This window comes from Lonchura striata, chromosome 22, assembly GCF_046129695.1.
Source record: "Lonchura striata isolate bLonStr1 chromosome 22, bLonStr1.mat, whole genome shotgun sequence".
Classification (NCBI taxonomy): Eukaryota; Metazoa; Chordata; class Aves; order Passeriformes; family Estrildidae; genus Lonchura; species Lonchura striata.
Window position 1 is genome coordinate 7035896 of NC_134624.1, and position 18976 is coordinate 7054871.

Genomic DNA, 18976 nt, shown 5'->3' on the forward strand with positions numbered 1-18976 from the left:
CCCTTCCCCTTTAAACTCCCTTCTCCTTGCACAGGGGCTTCCATGTCCAAGCCCCTGCCCCAGTGCCCACCGAGGTGCCCCAAAGCCACCTCTGAGTCCCACTGCTGCACTTACACTTGCTGGAAGCACCTCATGCTGTCCAGGATGTTAAACTGCTGCCAGCGCTTGGAAAAGTTCACTTTGCTGTCAATGTAATCAGGGTTTCCCAGATGGACAAAGGTCAGGTCCTGCAGAATCAAGCCTCTGAAAGAGGGAAAGGGGCAGCAGGCCAAGGGAGTAGGCAAACAGACACAGAGGTTAGTCACAAAGGGCAGGGTGGCCAGCCAAAAGGCAGCCCAACAAAATCCAACAGCCTCCCACTGCCACCAGAACAGCAACCTTATCCAGAGAGAAACATTCCCCAGCAGCAGATCCAAAGTGTTTGGATGCAAACACCCCCAGCTGGCCACCCTGCCCCAGACAAACTGCTCCAGAGAGGGCCCATGGGCTGTGTGGCACAGTGCTGCCTCACGCCAGATGCTGGGCAAAAGGCAAGGGCTGAGCTCAGCAGCAGCTGCTGAGAAGTCCTTGAAGGAGCCATTTCAATGTGCAGAAGCAGTGGCAGGGTGTTAAACCATGACACAGGGGAAGGAGTGGCACTCACAGGTAGGGGATGCAGGGGGGCTCCACGTCGGCCAGGGCCGCTCGGTAGGCGCGGAAGGATGAGGAGCTGTCGATCAGGGTGCAGTACTCAGCCAGGCCCTGCAGCACACAAATCCCCTGGTGACACCCCTGCTGCAAAGCCATTTTCCTTGTCACCTCCCCTCAGACAGCCACGCAGAGCAGGGAGGTAATGCCATCCTGCAAACACCTCCAGCTGATTTACTCAGCCCGACCCTGGGGTGCTCGCGTGGAGCACTGCTGCTTTCAGCCTCCCCAAGCCTTGGGCTGCAGGAGGAGGAGGAGGAGCAGGCTGTCCTCCCCTGTGACTGTGCTGGCACTCCTGAAGCTGTCAGAATGCCCAGCCACACTGAAGGCTTGCAGCACTGTGGCATTTTACCCACTGGAGAGGAGTTATCCACCATCCCTCCACCCTGGGGCACAGCTGAGATGTAAAACCACTCGGCTGTTTCACACATAACCACACTTAGCCTTCCTCCCAGAGATCACAGGCCCCACTGCTCCTTACCTCTGAGGTTTGCTTCTGCCACTCCAGCCTTCGGATGGGTGCAGAATCCAGTGCAGAAAGAATGGCCAGATAGGAATTAAAATTATTCAGCTTTCGCAAGTGCTGTGAAGAGGGAGAATATTCCAGTTACTCCAGAGCTCTGAAAAGCCTTCTAGCATCAAACAGCTCTACCAAGCAGAGGGCCCCATTCCCCTGCTCCTTTAAGCAGCAGTGTGTGTGATTCACAGGAAAAACCAAGCTGTACCTTCATAATCTTTATAAATTTAAGGAGCAGCCTCTCTCGGTCCTGGGCTTTCTCTTGTAGCATAATTATTGAACGGACCCTGGAAGAACAGACAGAATAAAAGATAAACCTACTTAAGCAGAGATCAGATTTCCTCTTGTTTCATTAAGAAAACTGATCACTAATAGGGATGGGCCAATGCAAAAAAGTTCACAGTGCTTCCAACTCAAATGAAGCACTCTAATCCACAGCAAAGACAGGATACTTTCACAGAGTGCAGTTATTTGCAAGGGGAATGCTTGTTTCAAGAGCTCAGTGATACTGATAATTAATTCATCTGGATTACAAGGCCCTCCCTAACCCTTCTGATTTTATTTCTGCTGTGCTCTGGGGTCTTAGATGAGTGCTCTGCATCTACTTCCCAGCCAAAAATATCCATTATCCCATTTGTAAAAGAGGAATTGAAGTCTATGAGTAATACTTGAAATATTTGCAAGGCATTGAAGGCATTGGAGGTTAGGCACAGTTCAGTGCCATGGCTGTTCTGAGCTCCTTACCAGTAGGACATGTTATTAAAGTGCTCTGTGAACTGTGTCAGGTTGGGACTCTTCTCTTCATTTTGTTCCTTTGCCCAAAGCAGAACTTCTGGGATCTGCCAAGGAAGGAGAGGAGAGGGATGGGAAAATACCACACATTAAAATGGGATTTCTACCCCAAGATTCCCAGCTGAAAACTTTGTTCACAGCCACTTGCTTGCCCAAGATCAGCTGTGTCCTACAATCCAGCAGGTGTCTGCAGAGCTGGCAGGGAACACCACACACTGCAGAAGGTCCAAACCCTCCCACTGCCCTCAGCCCACCCACATCTCTGTACCTCGATTTTATAGAAGAGTTCAGCATCCAGCAGGGTCAGCTGCTCGGCTATTTCATGACTGTGGAAATCATGCAGTGTCCCTGGCCTGTGGAAAACAACGAGGAAGTACAAAGGCTCAGGAAATGTGACCTGTTTTCTTATCTTTCTTGTATTTTGAACTGAGGAAACTCTTGTGTTCCCAGGGAAGGGATGCCCTGGCTCTCAGAGGACCCAGATATGGCCATGTGGACCTTCCCTCACCTGGCTGCCACCCCTCTGGCCGCGAGAGGTTTGATGGAGTTGGCGTAGCTCAGCATTTTCTTCTGATCCACTTTGTCCAGGATGTTCTTGCGCAGCACTCTGGCCAGGCTCAGCTCCCCACTGCACACCAGCCTGAACACCAGGTCCATCAGCAGCTTGAGGATCTCCTCTGTCAACTCCACCAAGCTGAGAGGAAGGTGGAAAACGCAGGGAAGGCATCAGAGCTGAGACCCTGAGCTCTGGGGTTTGTATCTCCATGAGTCTCACTGCTCTTTCCTACCAGCAGAATTGGGTGACTGAAATTCCTCTTTTTCACAGCTCTTCCTTTCCCAGAGATTCCCCTTTTACTTGTTATTTTAAAACCACTGACCCAGCTGGCACACACAAGAAGAATCTGTTCTTTCAACAGAATTCAGCACTACAGGTGTCTCACTGGTCAGGGTTGGGAGTTTTCAGCTGTCATTACAGATGGGGTTAAAAAAATACAGCTTCCCTAAAAACCACATTTTCCCAGCTGCCAGATTTCTCTGAGTTACTGACCCTGCATCCCAAAATGAAGAAGGCAACTCACCACAGCTCATCCACCACTCGCACCAGCACGAAGAAGGTGTTCTTACTGACTCGCTTCTTGAACGTGTCTGGGAAGTGGCAAAACTTCTCATATGTGGGTTGCAAATTAAGGAATCAACTCACTGTAGCCAGACCAGCATCAGTGCAATTCCCAACTGCCTCAAGGAATCATTGAATGATTTGGGGATTTAAGGGACCTTAATAATCATCCAGTTTAGGGACATCTTCCACTGTCCCAGGTTGCTCAGAGCTCCATCCAGCCTTGCCTTGAACACTTCCAGGGATGGGGCAGCCACATTAGAACACCACACTGTTCTGTCCTAATGGAAACTGGTGCTCCATTTCCCGGAGATGAGGGACACTGATATGGCTCTAAGATGGCATTAAACTGACACCAGCTGCTGGTAGCAGGGGGTGTGAGGAGGTACTGACACCTCGCAGAATTGAGAGCAGGTGTACCCTGAAATTGTTCCCTCTAAGGTGGCTTTTAATGAGCAGCACTTCCCTACAGTGATCTCCCCCACTGGTCAGTGACATCTGGTCTCAACAGATCTCACATGTCACCTCCATCTTCTTGGCTGCCCAATCTGCTGCAAGGAGGGCAGTGACAGGGGTGACAGCACAGGTTGAAAAACCTTCTGCCAGGTGGACAAAGGACAGAGAACACGGTTATCAGGGAGGCAGCACTGGCAGGATTGTCACCTGGCTGAGCCGTGCTGTGTCCCTGGCAGCCGGAGCAGCAGCTCTGCTGCAGATGGCACTGACGAGCTGCAGCAGCACACGGTGACGTCAGGCTCCCTCTGACGTGGCTGCACAGCACCAGAGCCACCAGAGCCACCCAGACCCTGCTCTGCTGGCAGCAGGCTGCTCAGGGAGAGGCCCTCTCCATCCTCTGCCAGGAATGCTCACCCTGCACAGCAGGGCCCTGCCTCGTTACCAGTTCCAAGCTCAGCTCAGGACTGGGAGGCCAAGAGCATTGTCAGGGCTGAGTTTATTGCAGTAAGAGAGACAAAGCCTTGATGGTTTCATCATCTCTAATATTAAACTACCCCTGCCCACACAGGCAATGCCCACGGCCTCTTTGGAAGGCACAAGGTTCTCTGGTCCCCACTCTACAAACGAGATGTCCCAAATAAAAGCCCAGCTCCCCAGTGACATACAAAGAGGTGAATTAGTCCTCTACCCTGCCAAGACCCTCAGGAGACAACTCTCAGGTCCACTGTGACTGGACCTGCCCTGCAGCAATTCCCATTGGAGGGAGTGGAGGTGAAGGAATTCCTGGAGACCACATCAGGGCCAGCACATCACTGACCATGCTGCCAGCAGGCTTTTGACCAAAAAACTTGCCACCAGCTCCTTCCACGCTGACCATCCAGCTCTGATTCCTGGTGGGAGTGAACTGCCACTCATAAAAGGATATCTGTACTGCAGCTTCTTGATGAGCTCTTCAGGGGTAATAAATGTCCTGTATGTAGTCAGAAAGGCTTCACAGTACAGCACCAGATCTAGGCAAAAGAGCAAGAAAGCCTCAGTCAACCCTGCTTTCAGAAAACAAGTTTCTTGTGGGGTTGAATGCAGATGTGCAGAGGAGGACATGGACACAATTTGATGTGAGTGAACTTCCAGAAATGTTGTGCTGTTGGTGCTTACCAGCAGATGGACCCTTTGGCACAAGAGCAGCAGTGACACTGCCCTGTCCCCACCGGCCTGGCCCTGCCTCCCATTGCAGCACTCGGGCTTGTGCCTCATAAAAGGGTCAGTGAAAAACACCTGCTTGTGAGACAGGAGCTATCAATAATGTGTCAAGGAAAAACGTAGTTTAGACCTTGGGGATGCTTAAAAAAGAAGATCTGGTGGCAAGAGGTGATGCCTGCTCTGCCTTTGCCGCTCAGGCAGGTCACTCTGCCCTCCCAATGAGGAACACACGTGTTTCAACACATGCTGTGGTGCTGCAGATCCTCTGCCCTTGCTGAAGTTCCAGGAAATCCATCCCAGGACAGTGTAAATAGAAGACTATTTCCAGCCAAAAGAAAAGCAAATTGCACTGCAAAAACTGATGCTGCCCCAATAGGGACATAGTGCACACAGTTAGCCTGTGCTAATTCATCTGCAGGACAGGGTGCTGTAGGGCCTGGAATTTGCAAAGGCTTTGGGCATAGAGGATGAATTTGAAGAACAAACTGTAAACAGGAATGCAGATGTCGGGTAAAGACTGCAAACACCTGCAGTCCCAATGCCTGATCCCTGTGGAGAGGAGTGCCAAAACAGGAGCATTAGGCATTAGTGCCAGCACAGAGCAGGGGCAGGGCAGCAGGGGTGGCACCCTGCCCCTGCCAGGAGTGCTGCACCAAGGGCAGGCAGGGAGGAAGAGCTCCTGTTGTGCCTGCCCAGGCTGGGCTGCACATGCAGAGCTTGCTCCAGCCAGGACAGGCATCACCCCATATCCACGTGCTCTAACACCCAGCCACTGCTGGGAGGTGGGAAGGAGCAGGGCACAGAGGGAGAGCTCTGCCTCTCTACCTGCAGCATTTCTCTTGGCAGGAACCTCACCTTCCTCCTGCTCTTAAATCAGGGATTGCTGCTGCCTCTGGGTTACAGAAAACACAGGCTGGGTGGTCACATCAGGGCCTTGTCCAGCTCTAACCCTGCACTCACAGCAAGTGCGTGTGGCTGTGAGCACTTAGCTGACCTGGGACTTCATTCCTAAAGACCACAGGTCTCTCTTTATTCCTTATGCCATTTAGCTTTTTCAGAAAACTCAAATGGACAAGAAGCATCATGCAACAGGGCGTGGAGTCACATTTATTCTGGGTTCCCATCTGCCCAAAAGGCAACGTGAGGTAATACAGCTGGTCTGCTCTGGCACTTGAAGCTGCCAAGAAATTCATCTTTAAAGGAAAACCTCTTAACTCTACCCCTCTGTGCCGTTTGGCTGATTGATTTACAAGCCTCGAATTCTTCTCATTGTAAGCTTAATTCATTAACCCTCTCAGTCACCCAAGCAGTGGGTTAGCATAGCACAAATTCCTCTGTGCTCATTCAGCTTGGCAGGCACTGGGAGCTGTCGCCTGCCCGAGCTCCCTCCACCCAGATCTCCACAGCTGCACCACTGGGCACATAAAATCCTGCTCTAGCTTCTCCCAGCTCTGAAAGGTTCTCCACAGCTCTCACCCCACTGCCTGCAGAACCCTCAGAGCCCCCTGGTCATGAGCTGGAGGTCCGCACTCACCCCCTTATCAAGCAGCTGTTTTTCAATAGGAAGAGTAGGGAAGTTTTTTGTTGTGATGCTTGTTCCAGAGAACACAGCAGTTTCTCTATCCCACTTTCAGCATGTTTGTAAGGGGTATTTCCACCATTTCATTTAGACTATTTTCTTTATTATATATTTCCAGCCCTGGCACAATCAACTGCCTCCTCCTCTCTGGTGTGCTCCTAACTTTGGTCCTTTCTGCCTGGATTCTGTGCCCATGCAAACTGGGAAACACAGCTGTCAGGGGAAGGATTTTTTTGCTAGCTGAATGGTGCTGGTAAGTAATTGCAAACATCTTATGCTACAGTAAAACCCCTGCCATTTAAAAACGAACATGAAAGATATTTCCCCTTTGACTATCAACCTCTAAACTACGAGCACTGAGTGATTCAGAGGGTTAGTGTTTTGCCTCCCAGGAGATAAGGAGATCAATCCTGGTTAAGGCCATCAGCACAAATGTGTTTGGCAGGTTCAAATCACTCTCTGGAAACACTGCAAAGGCTGTCTTTGCCACAGGTCTTGGAAAGGAGCTGCTTCATGTGTGTGGTGCCTGGGTTTGGACAAATGAAGAGGGGTTTTAACAAATCTGGAGCTAAGGGTTGCTAATGTGCCTTCTCCTCCCCCACATCTCTTCTTTTGTACTGTGGATTCCCTCTCTGAACTGGTCTGGGTGGCTGCCAGGACACAAGGAGTACAGAGTGGGACAGGAGGTGGCACAGTAAATTGAGAATATGGGGAGTCAGCAGAGCAGCACCCGAGCAGCCTCCCAGTGCCCACGGGTACAGACCCACACCAATACCCCTTTTTTCCTACTTTGATGCAACAGCCATTCCAGCAACTCCTACATCGCCACTGCCCTGAAATTCAGAGGACAAGGAGCACCTCTGGAAACAAGCTCCCTGCCCAACAGGCTCACACCTGCTCTCACAGAAGGCAGTGGCCCAGCTCAGCAGGTACAGGGACACAACACAGCACTGTCCCTGGTGTGCTTCAGCTAGATCCAGGCAAGGGCTGGGAGGAGTTAATCCCATCCCTGCTGCTAAATGGAACCACCAGGGGTTTATCCAGCTTACCTCCATCTCCCACAGATAAACACAACCCCCCAGGCTCAGAGGATCCCTGCAGACTCCCCAGCCCAGCTGTCTGTGGCCGTGGGGCAGAGCACAGGCAGCCAAAGCTGTGCCAGGCTGTGCCCCAGCCCTGCCCTGCTGCTCCACCCACCTTTCCTGTCGGTCTCCGTGGCGTGCACCAGCAGAATGTCCCCAGATCCACCACGGACATCTGGCCCATCATCCCCCTGCAAAGGGAACACAACCACGTTAGGCACGGCCCAAGCTCCCTCAGGCCTGGTTTAACATCAGCTGGCAGTGCACAAAATGTTCCTGGAATCCTGCTCACATTTGGGACATGGACTTCAGTGCTGGGATAATCCTGGAATCTGAACAGAGCATTTGGTGCCCCAGATGAGGAGCTGGGCTGATCCTTATTCGGGGTCTCTGACCCCCTAAGGCCAGGTTGTGAAGCTCAGGGAAGGCTGAAACTTCTGCCCACAGGAGAATGAGCAGAAATGCCACAGATACTCCCAGAAGACCATTAACAGGGCAGCAGCACTGTGTGAGCTCTGTCTCGAAGTGCAGGAGCACGTAGCACAGTGGCTGTGGGGTGGGAGGTCATGCATTCAACTTGCATGTTCCTGGAACATCAAAACCCAGCCAGTTAATTCCCTAATCTGGAGCCATTTGGCCGGAGGTCACCTGAAACCATCCAATAACTGGCAGAAGAAAATTGCCCTGCTAATTGCTTGACCCCTGCATTATCACTCTCTAAAACACATCTTTCTTTTAGCTACTGCATTTCACAACTTAAAATATGCAAAACTGATCCACCACTCAGTCAGCAGTTCCCACACTGCAGGAAGCAGCTCACAGTGACAGTTCCATGCTGCTTCAACTATGTAGATCATAAAGAAAAGAAAGAAAAAGGACACTAAGACACAGATCTGCTAGTCCCAAATGTTCAGAAATCACTGATTTTTAAATGTTTTTTAACAGAAACAATCCCTCAGAGGAGGATGGAGTTGTGTCTGGCTTCCCTTAGGAATGTCTTTATCATTTCAACATGCAAAACAGTGAAACAATCATGCATTACAGCCATGGAGCAGCTCTGTCTTAAGATGTGAATTTTTCAGGTGACCCTCTGGCAAGACTCATGAAATACTACTTAGAGAACACGTAAAAGCTTCTCGCTCTCCTGCACATCTCAGCTGACCAAAGAACACCCCTAAAGTGCCAGTAAATGATCCATTCTCTCTGTTTTCCAGCCAAGCCCCCTGACAGTCTGAAAGCTTCACAAGCCTGCAGGTTCCCTCCAGCTGCATGTCACAGACAGCGTGGCTCAAGAGCACAGTGAGCAGAGCTGGCTGGGAGAGCACCCAAGGCTAAACACAAAGCCATTCCCAAACACAGAAACAATTCCTCTGGCTGCTTCTCCACATCAGTAACATCATGTCCTGCTCATTCACCTGCTGAACCTGCAGTCAGAGGGAAAGGCCATCACCCACAGCTGGATGGATTATGCTCAGGCTCTCAGGGGATTCCTTTCAGACTGTCAGAGGCTGAAGAGGTGGGAAGGGGCAGACTGGGAAAGGGCACAGGATGTGCTGGTTTTTAGGGAGACATCTCAGCATTTGTTAAACCCACTCATTGCTGGTGCTCCCTGCCTGTACCAGCAACTCGTACTTTAACAGCAGCCTTCACACACACCCCACCTCTGCTGCAACCTAGTTTTTCCTATCTAATAAAAGGTGATGCCTTGTTTGTGCACACAGAGAATCAGATTTCAACTCAGAGTAAACCAAAGAGTATGAAAACAAACTCTGAATGCACCTACCTCTTGCTTCAGTGTTAATCTAGACATGATTTCACTGTGGTCAATAAGGGACAGCTCATCTACCTCTTCCTCCAGCTGTGATGACTCCAAAGCATCTGGTGACTGTGGCTGCCTGTGAAATAAAGGGGAAATAACCTTCATCAAATGACAGTAAGTACACAGAGACTCTGGAGGTAAATCTTTTGCAAACAAGCCCAAATGTCTCTCTCTAACTCTGTTGCTTTGTGCATCTCTTGAAAAAGAGAAAGATAAACCTTTAGGACATCAACACTTGTCTATCTGCATTTCTGGCAGACAGGATTTTACTATAAGTACACACTTCCATGTCTCCTTAATCCACCAAATTTTTAGTGCACACAAATCTAAGCCCTTCCTCAAGTGTATAGAGAACTGAGCACACTCTACTCATACACATCTTAGTCAGTTCATGACCCGTTGTACTGAGACAAGGGGAGATGACAGGCTCTTGTGCTGCAGGAAAAATAGAGCAGAAAATCATGACCATTTTTTTGGTGTACATCCCCCTCTAGAATTCCTACCCACAAAGGCTGGTACTCTTGTGCCAGGACATGCCCTCTCTGTGCCTGTATTTCTTAAAAAAAACCCCCAAAAACCAAAAATTAAGTACTTATGTTCCTCATAGCTTTACCCAGGCCAAAATCCGGTGCACAGTCAATATTTTGGGTAGATAGTGAGCTTTGCAGAGCACTCTTGTGTTGTCTCCTTCACTGCAGGGATTAAAACCCTCAAACCAACTGCAGGAAAATGGGGGGGAGGGAAGTTGATTGTCACACACAAATCAAGGCTGTTCTCTGTTTTTGCTTTAGAAATGCAATTGCAGAGCAATCTCGAGCAGCAGGGAAGCACTCACTCCACTCCTCCTGAAGCCCATCTGTTACAGCTTGCACCTCTTCATTTACATAGGCAAATGACAGCTAAGAGCATTAGAAGGGATATAAAGCCTCCTGCTCCGGGGCCTCAGCCAGCCCCTAACTAGCAGGGTTAGGAAGAATTTCCCTCTGCAAGACTATTCCCAACAGCAATACAGACTCTTTTCACACATTTCCCTGGAAGCAGGAGGGAGCAGCCAGTGTCAGGGACTGAGGATGCTAACACAGGCTGCATTAACCCAGTGGGCTCCCTGAGCTCAGCAAGGACATCTTGCCAGGGTTCTCCTCGTTCAGCAGGATCCCACCAGGCACTGGCTGTGCAAAAAAAAGCAGGCTTAGAAATTTAGACAACATGGAGGAGGTTTAGGGCACACCAGGCACCCCGAGGATGGTCTGGCAGAGGGGATGTTGGGGCTCTGCACCCTTTGAACCTGGAAGGAGGACACCAGGGGGTCAAGGCTCACCTTTCAGCACCATCTTTGCCCTCCTTCCCCATGGCACTGCTGTTCAAAGCCGAGTCTTTGGAGTGGCCATCTTTGACAGGGGGAGATTCCTGCCAAGAGAAAGGAGTTTTTCATCATTACACGGGGTCCTTGAGCCCAGCCAGCCTTGCATTTACAGTCTGCCTGCCTCTAAATGGCCCTTTACTGTAAATTCCTACAGAGCAGTTAAAGATTGATGCAAGTTAATGCCAAATGCCAGGAAAACACAGAAGTTAATCAGACAGGAAATTTGGGACCATCTCTGGCGACTAGTGTAATTAGTACTGTTTGCTCTTAACATTGTGAAATGATGCTGAAAGTTACAACACAAGTCAGATGTTGTCTTGGATTTTAACCCTCTCATGACCTTTTATTTTTCCTCCAGCCCTTCCTGCTGAAATACACTTTGCCTCCTGCTTTAATCCAAAGAGACACAATCAGCTCTAAGCTCTCCAGTTTCAGTTCCCCTCCTGACCACAGCCCCCCTGCCTCAGGGGGTGGATGCTCACTGCCTCCTACCTCCCTTCTCTCCCATCAGAAGAGGTTTTGCAATGATGCAACGTTTCCACTCCACGACTCAGGGCTGTGGAAATGAGGCTAATGCAAAAAAGCAGAACCAGCTGAACCCGTGGCATGGAACAGCAGGTAGAGAGCTCAGAGCAAAGATACAGCATTTTAAATTAGCCATTTATTAAGGAGACAAATAGCCATGAACAGCAAATGGGAATATTAATCCAACAGTGTCGGAGTTCAGAATTATTTAACATCATGCAGAGTGAAGCCAGTGAGCAGACAGGACTGAAACCACCTCCATGCTATCCACTCAGCATGGAAACACCCTGCTGAGCCAGGGTTTCTTGGTGTCTGCAGGATTTTTCCAGGCTCTTATCTGCAAATCCCTTTGCTTCAAAGTTGACAACCCGCTCACAGCTGCCCAAAAGGATGGGCCTGCCCAGATGTGTCTCCTGAGGGGAAGTGATGGGAGCACCATCTCTTGGTGTATTCAACACCACCAGGGATAAAGGTCTTGGGGACATCCCGCAGGAGATGTGCCTTCCAAGAGGAGGGCAGGCAAAAGGATCACCACGGACTCCTGCCAGTTTCCTATGACCCAACAGGAAGATGAGACCTCCCTGGAATGGAAAACGCCCTGGGCTCCTCTAGGAAACATCTAAGATACAAGGCTCGAGTAAAGGAAGAAACAGTGTGTGAGTACAATGCTGAATCAATCATTTACTTTGCAACCAAACAGTGAAGGAAAAAATAAGTATTTAGTGCTAGCATTTAGGCTTTCTGTATTAAAATAGGGAAGGCAAAGCAGTTACAAGAAAAGATGTGGCCCAGGGTGCAGCTCTCTGGAAGGGAACTTCACGCAAGCAGCTCCGAGCAGCCAGCGAAGCGCAGAGGAAACAGCGCGGCAGGAGAAGCCATCCCTGACCCCAAAAACATCTCCTGCTCTGCACCTGCACCAAGAGGGCCCCCAAACCTGCAGCCAGGAGTGGGCAAGCAGAGGGATGGCTGGGGAGCCGGGGCAGCAGGATGGACAGGGAGCTCCAGGGTGTGCGGAAGAGGCCGGTGCCAAGCGCGAGAGCCCCGGCGTGAGCTCAGCATGCACCAGGCAGCCCCTCCCGGGGCTCTCCGGGCTGTTACTTACTCCTTCAGAGCCTGGGAGTTCCCCGTTGCTCTGGCCAGAGGAATACAGATTGACATATTCACCCTCACCAGCCTCCTCACTGGCGTTTTCACTCTGAAGGAGACAGGATGAAAGGAGATACGTGATGGTGCCCCTCACCAGCGCTTCTGCCCTCGGCAGCTGCTGGCACCTCCCTCGGAGCTGTTCTCTGTCTCTGCGGCCAACAGCGGCCACGGAGGCTGCACCATCCTGGGAGTCATTATTTCTGGCTCTGGAGGACTATCCTGAAGGCCCTGGGCAGCAGCAGGCTCTGCTCTGCAAGAGCTGTGGACTCCAGGTGGGACTGCCAAGGTGCAGCTGGCGGATTTCAAGGTGCTGGAAGTGGAATATTCGGAGCTGGACACAGAGCTCCTGTCCTATCCAGGGCAGTCCTGCTGAGCACAGACCAGCCCTCAGCCCCATGGGCATCAAAGGTATCCCCCAAAGTAGGCTACAAGCATGGACTAGACCCATCACGCCAGAATAAACCAAACCTGAGGCCTTCTGGGATATAACAAGGACCTGGTGCAAGGAAGATGCAAAGCAAGGTCACGTCCAAAGCGTGAAAAGCTGCACATTTATTCTGTAATCAGTGACCCTCTTCCAAACTTGGCAGAGAGGCAGCACTGGCGTGCCCTGTGCTGACAGCTCTAATCCCATCAACTCTCGGCTGTGCAGCAGATGAAAGAGGAACTGTCTTGAAAATGAGGTGTTCAAAAAGGTATCTGTAATGGACAGACCTGCTCAGTGATGTGCAAAGTGATCTGGGACCTCAAGCTAGCAGAGTGGGAACAGTGTTAGCCTCACTTCACCAACATTAGACAACCTGCCACCAAGCACAGAGCTGGGGCTGATGGGAACTTGGAAGAGCAGGAGCCTGGAGAGAACAAGAGGTTTTATGCACAGGAGAGACAGAGCTGGACTGTACTCACTGCTCCTGGTGACTCGGGAAGGAGCAGGTGGCAACTGCAGGATGTGAACTGCTGTAGGAGCCTGCATTTCATAACTATCAACCTCACAAAACACTCCTTTACCTCCCTCAGCTTTATCTTACAATTGCAGGAAGCTACAGCCAACTCTCCCCTTCACCAGCATTTGACATTTTGTGCTTCCTACACACGTGTAACATTTTCTAAAACCTGCTGAGGTTGTCCATTTTTATATGAAATTTCTTCTCTGCGATTCACACACATTTGGAAACCAGACCAGACCACAATTTAGCATGTATCAATACAAGAGACATTTTGTTCAAAAGAAAAACCCCACCAAATAAAGGCAGCCTTGCGTTAAGGTGCGTTATCATCCCTTAGGATAGTCTCACCGAAGGCGTCTGGAGAGAATCAGTGAAAGAGGTTTCAGAAGGAAGGCAGACAGGAGCATTCCCGTTAAAGCTGCTCTCCTGAGAAGAGGAGTTTGGCACATCCACAGTGCTGGGTGACTGGCTGGCTGCAGCGGGCACCGCTAGGTCGGGGCTCTGGGACAGATGGACGGGTGGGAAAGGCGGGGTGGAGCAGGAGGTGGAGGTAGAAGAGAGGAAAGGAGGTATGGAGACTTGGTTGTGAGGCACAAAGTCCTGGGAGTAGGACCTAAACACAGATTTGTACTGCGGGACGCAGAGACACAACACAAAAACAAGGAAGACGGGGAAAGGAAAGAGACACAGACAAAAGAAAAAGTAATTAGATTGGCAGCAGCATAGCAGTGACAGCACAAGGCATTTCTAACACAGGCAGCACTATTTTACTATCCACATGTTATAACAGGAACTGCTACCTGAGATACAACAGCCAGGCTTTTCCTGGAGAGGCGTGTTCTTGCACCACCAGCAGCCTGGCTGCTCATCTCACCAAGGGAAAGTGAGCAGCAAGGTGTGACCTGCAGGTATCCAGCCTTTGCTGGGCAGGGCAAAACCTGGACAGCTCAGAACTGCTACTGCAGTGACCCTGAAAATCACCCGAGTGGAGGAAAGGATGTGAAGGCACACAGAAAGCACAACTCTGAGCATGCTGGAAGTATCGACATAGAGAAAACTACTTCAAGCGCTTATTGCTTTTCTGGGATTTTCCACAGGATCCAAATTTAAGATGCTTTTTGCTCCAGCCCTGTAATTTAACAGCTACTGTGTCAAGTCTGTTCCAGAACACACAGCTCCCAGGGAGGAGTGGCTGGATACTGCCTTCAAAGTTACACTGAAGGATAAAGGAGATTATGCTGCTACTCCTTCCCATTCGTGAAAAACAGGGAGCAGAAATGGTAATTGCCCTCCGGAGTGATGAATTCCTTATCAAACCAATCCTTTAATGCAGTGCCTTGAAGAGTCAGCTGAAGAGATGAAAAGAGATCATCTGCGTAAAGCTTTCTTTCACTATCTCTCCTAATCATCAGATTACTGTTCAGATAATATTAAACAGGGTGCAGTGGGAATATATTGTGCCAAGAAAAACAAGAGCAGCCCTCTGTCTTTTAACATCTGGTGCTAGTAAGATTTGCCATCAGGGTAAGTCCAAAACAAAGCTGACTACCATTAAAAAAAAAAAAAAAAAAAAAAAAAAAAAAAAGACAATAATGCTAAATCTGCTGGAGAGGAGTTTATTTTAAAACTTGCAAAGCTGGTCATAGTCAAGTGGACTGAAAGAAGAATCACATCATCCAAAAAAACCCAGGCTGGAACACAATTGTGGTGCTGCTCCGTTGAGGGATCTGCTGCAGAAGGACTGTGCAGTACAGAGCTCTCAAGAAGCACTGACACAACTTGCTCAAACCAGGCTGAAAAGTGACACCACTGTGATGTAGAAAGAAAGGAATCAAAGGCAGGAATTGGAGAATTCAGGCTACATTTTCTCAGGAGAGTTGAGCAGTTAAGAAAAAGCAAAGCTTAGTCCATCACCTGAGCCCCAGCAGCAGCACCCAGCTCAGCAGTGGTATTTTTGTTTCTACCTAGGAAAGGTGTGGGCTTAAAAATTTAAACTGAGAACAGCCTCAGGCCAGAGGTCTGGTCAAAAAAAAACTTTTCCACTACAAAGGGAAGGAAATGTAAAGGTCAACGAGGAGACTTTACCTTCCACCACCTTAATCCTTGAGTGGCTGTGCCTTGTGCCTTGCATGGAGTCCAGCAGTGCTCCGGGTGTATTCTCAGGGCCCAAAACAAATTGCAGGCCATAATACAGAGGAGAGGAGGGGGATGCTTTGGAAAGAGAGCTTAAAAGACTACTGAAAAATAATTAAAATGCAAATCCCCTCCATGTGTCTGTGGCTAAAAGGAGACTGGCTCTAGGACAGGCTCCTCTCTCTTCCTGCCCATTTCTTTCCGGATGAGCAGCGCCGGCTCCAGGGACACTGTCAGCTTTTGGAGCTGCCTCAGTAACAATGACAAGTCTAATCTCTGTATTTACTTTCTGCCTGGATAAATGCTCTACATTTATTCATTTTCACTTGCACGGCACAAACCACTAAATCCCTCGTAAGACGCCGGGCTCATGACATCATCTTGGCTCAGCAGATTCATTATGCCTGCCTGGTATTCCATGAGCTCACTGGCACTAATATTCCAATGATCACCCCAAGTCCCAGCCTAGACCCCAAACCACTGCTCAACAGCTCTAGAAGGCACTCAAAAAAACTGCTGTGCTGATCAGAGGATCCTTTGCTCCTGTAGAGGAAATAATTAGCTCCAGCAGAAGCCCTGTGCCAGCTCCCCCATTGCTGGATTTCCTGCACCCCCATGACACAGGCGGCACACGCTGTCCTTCACTTTGTAGTTGATGGACATCGTCCACCCAGGAGGTCCAGGGGGTTTTGTCCCTGATCTGCTGAACCCAGAGGAGAAGCCAGGCTGTTGCAAAGCAGCAGTGGAGCTCACGCAGGGCAGGAGTGAAAGGAAATGACTGTCCTCAGCCAAGTCACTCTGGGACAAGCAGAGCCCTGCGTGAGGCGCTGGCAGGGTTAGCTCAGGGCAGACTTCCCTGCCTGCACCAGCAGCTCAGGGACATGAGTTACTGCTCCTGGGGCAGGAACATTTGCACAGCTCCTGCCTGGAGGAGCTTCACACACATTAATCCTAATTTGAAGGCAATTTAGACCTAAATATAACAACACTGAAGAAATGTTAGAAGTTTGAATGCAGATAAGTCAGTATTGACAATCACTGTATGTTTCTCTCTCCCTGGTCTCATAATACACCTTCAGAACAACTTCTTGGCATGAGATATGTTGAAAATGCCAGTTTAAGGGCCAGGTGCCCATGAAAATGCATTCATCTTCATTATGTGATCCGTGAACAATCATTTAAGGATGCAGACAGGCTCTCAGCATGCCGTTAACAAAGGGAACAGTGCAGAGAAGCCTTTGGTGTGCTGGCATTAATTAGTCAGCCTGCTCTCAACTTCCAATCTTCTTGTAAAGTTGCATCTTTTAGAAAGGGAGCCAGGGAGCCCCCTCCTTCCTCTGGAGCCTGCAAGCAGCTCTGGAATTCCAGCTATGCAGCCATGCTGGGATAAGAGCCAAGAGTGAAGCATACTTTTCAAAGGGTAAAAAAAAACCCACCCTGCAGTGGAGATGATGTCCATATGGCACCCATTCCTGCTGCTCCCCAGCCTGACCCAGCCCAGCCAGCAGCTGCCCCAGGAATTGCAGCAATGGCTTCCATGGGATCTGGGTGTTGTCCATCTCCTGGAAGCCTTGTCATCCTCTAAAATGAATACTTTTTGGGGAGGGGACAGTCCATTCAACACAATTGTCACAAGGAAACGAGCCATCCTTCAGCGCTCCCCCCAAGAGGCAACAGTTTATCTTGGAAACAAATCAGTGCTTGTTTTAATCAGCTTCTCAGAGGTTTCCTGCAGGGTCAGTCAGGCCTCGGCTATGGCTTCACGGACACAACCTCCTACTCCGTGGCTTTGCTTTAAGTGAAGTACTTCCAAATAACTTCTGGGAAAGCTACAAAACAGGGGGCAACAGGAATCTGTGGGAAAGGATGCTCTCCCTGTATCCAAACTCTGGCCACACTGCCAGCTCCCACCACAGGACCAGAAGAGGGGGTCCCAGCATGAGTGACCAGGACTTGTGACAGCAAACGGCCGAGACAGGGAGCAGAGAGAGCTCCCCCTCCTCTCACCAGGGCAGGGGTTTTTAAAAAGACCTCTCTGCCACTTGGGAAGTGCTTGCACAAAGCCAGCTTTAAGCTGGGAGCAGTCTCATCTCCTGGGAACAGCAGGAAGCAAACGTGCCTGGCCCTGAACATTTACCACACACCGTGACACACAGAGGTCTCCCAGAGACAGCATCTTTCAACCTTTTCAATTTGCTGCCTTTGATTTTTGGCAACTGTGAATATTTCAGAACAGCTTTCCATCATTAGAAGCCTTGATCCAGGATGTCCCAAAGGTCAGTGACATTCTGGCTGTTTATTTGAATTAGATGGCAGGACACAAGCACTTTTTTCTATTAAAACTTGTTTCAGGAGAGATGCTTCTTCACACTCACTAGGCATGGCTGACCACAGCTAACAGGGAGACAGGGGTATATATGCAGAGAGTCAGTGGTTGCAAGTTTCAGCATTCTCCAGCCCAAATCTGAAGCTGAATTCAATTATATGGCTGAGAGAGCATCTGCAGCATCAGCAGACACAGTTTTTACCTTTTAAGCACAGCCTTCTCAGTTACCCTATGGACTTCTGCCAAATGAATTTGCCATCCTGCCAGACACTCCCAGATCAGGTAGAGCATCAGATTCCCAAAGTATGAAGCTATCAGAGGAAAGGATCAATCTTTTAGATCTCTGCTAATGTTAATAAGGGAACTATGTGGGCAATGTGCCAGAACTGGATGCCCAAATTGTAACAGTACAGAACTATGTTCACAAAATACTGGGTGTTGCAAAGTCATTAGTCCCTAAGAATATAATTGCACAGACAACTATTTGAAAAGACTTCCTATCTCATAACACAATGCTGGGCTTCCAGGTACTTTTGCTAATGAGGAAGGAAATGCTCCTGCAATGAATGGCTGGAAACACAAGCTGCCAACAGAATGGCTTCAAGCACTGCCACAGGAAAGGCAGCAACTCCTCAGGCTGGAATGTTTCTCAGCAAGGCCTCTGACCTGGCTGCAGAGCTGACCTCCCTGGTTTTAATTGATGGTAACCACAGTATAGGGATGGATGGGGCTTCTTGTGTCTCCTGGCTTCTGCACAAGAAAACACAAAATCCAAACTTTTCCTCATGGAGGAGAGATTCCTGCACGTCTTTGCAACAGAATAAATAAGGGGGCAGCAGGGGAAGAAAACCTTTGTAAGATTTATCAGCCATGCTGTCACGCATCCCTCTTTGGAAAATACCAGAATTCAATTCTGTTGCACCTACAGCATCAACTCTTCAGCTTGTGGACAAAGTCCCCAGATCAAGATGGCAGATTTGGAAAAGACAGAATCTGGAGACCAAGACTTCTAAAAGATCAGTCCATGAAAAACATGGGGTGTGTGGCCTATGAAGTCAACATGGGACTGGTCAGAAAGATCTACAGAGACCTGCAGTGTTCCAACTGCGAGGAAAATGTATGAACCCCCAGAGGAAGTGGTTTCCACCACCCCAGAAGATCCAATGATGCCAGCAGGCAACAGCACTATTAATGTCAGTGTCCAGGCCTGCCACGGGCAGTGGAAATGAACACAAACACAGAAAGAATGCTAAACAGGAAAGGCAAAACAATACCTAAGTCAGAGCA

General features: G+C 49.5%; 1 protein-coding gene across 8 annotated transcripts in view; it reads right to left on the reverse strand.

Moving 5' to 3' along the window:
• The window catches only part of RAPGEF1 (Rap guanine nucleotide exchange factor 1), an 84770-nt gene that overhangs the window by 3837 nt on the left and 61957 nt on the right, over nt 1-18976 (reverse strand). For 3 of the 8 annotated variants that reach the window (XM_077787886.1, XM_077787885.1, XM_077787884.1), the window contains 14 exons: nt 13579-13860; nt 12240-12332; nt 10568-10656; nt 9214-9325; nt 7546-7621; nt 4491-4579; nt 3076-3164; nt 2505-2690; nt 2265-2349; nt 1949-2043; nt 1413-1491; nt 1169-1270; nt 644-741; nt 115-243 (listed from right to left, as the gene is read on the reverse strand). In XM_077787886.1, coding sequence (XP_077644012.1) covers nt 115-243; nt 644-741; nt 1169-1270; nt 1413-1491; nt 1949-2043; nt 2265-2349; nt 2505-2690; nt 3076-3164; nt 4491-4579; nt 7546-7621; nt 9214-9325; nt 10568-10656; nt 12240-12332; nt 13579-13860 — 1604 coding nt within the window. The remainder of the gene's footprint in view (nt 1-114; nt 244-643; nt 742-1168; nt 1271-1412; nt 1492-1948; nt 2044-2264; nt 2350-2504; nt 2691-3075; nt 3165-4490; nt 4580-7545; nt 7622-9213; nt 9326-10567; nt 10657-12239; nt 12333-13578; nt 13861-18976) is intronic. The other 5 variants (XM_077787889.1, XM_077787888.1, XM_077787887.1 and 2 more) reach the window with 3 other exon arrangements.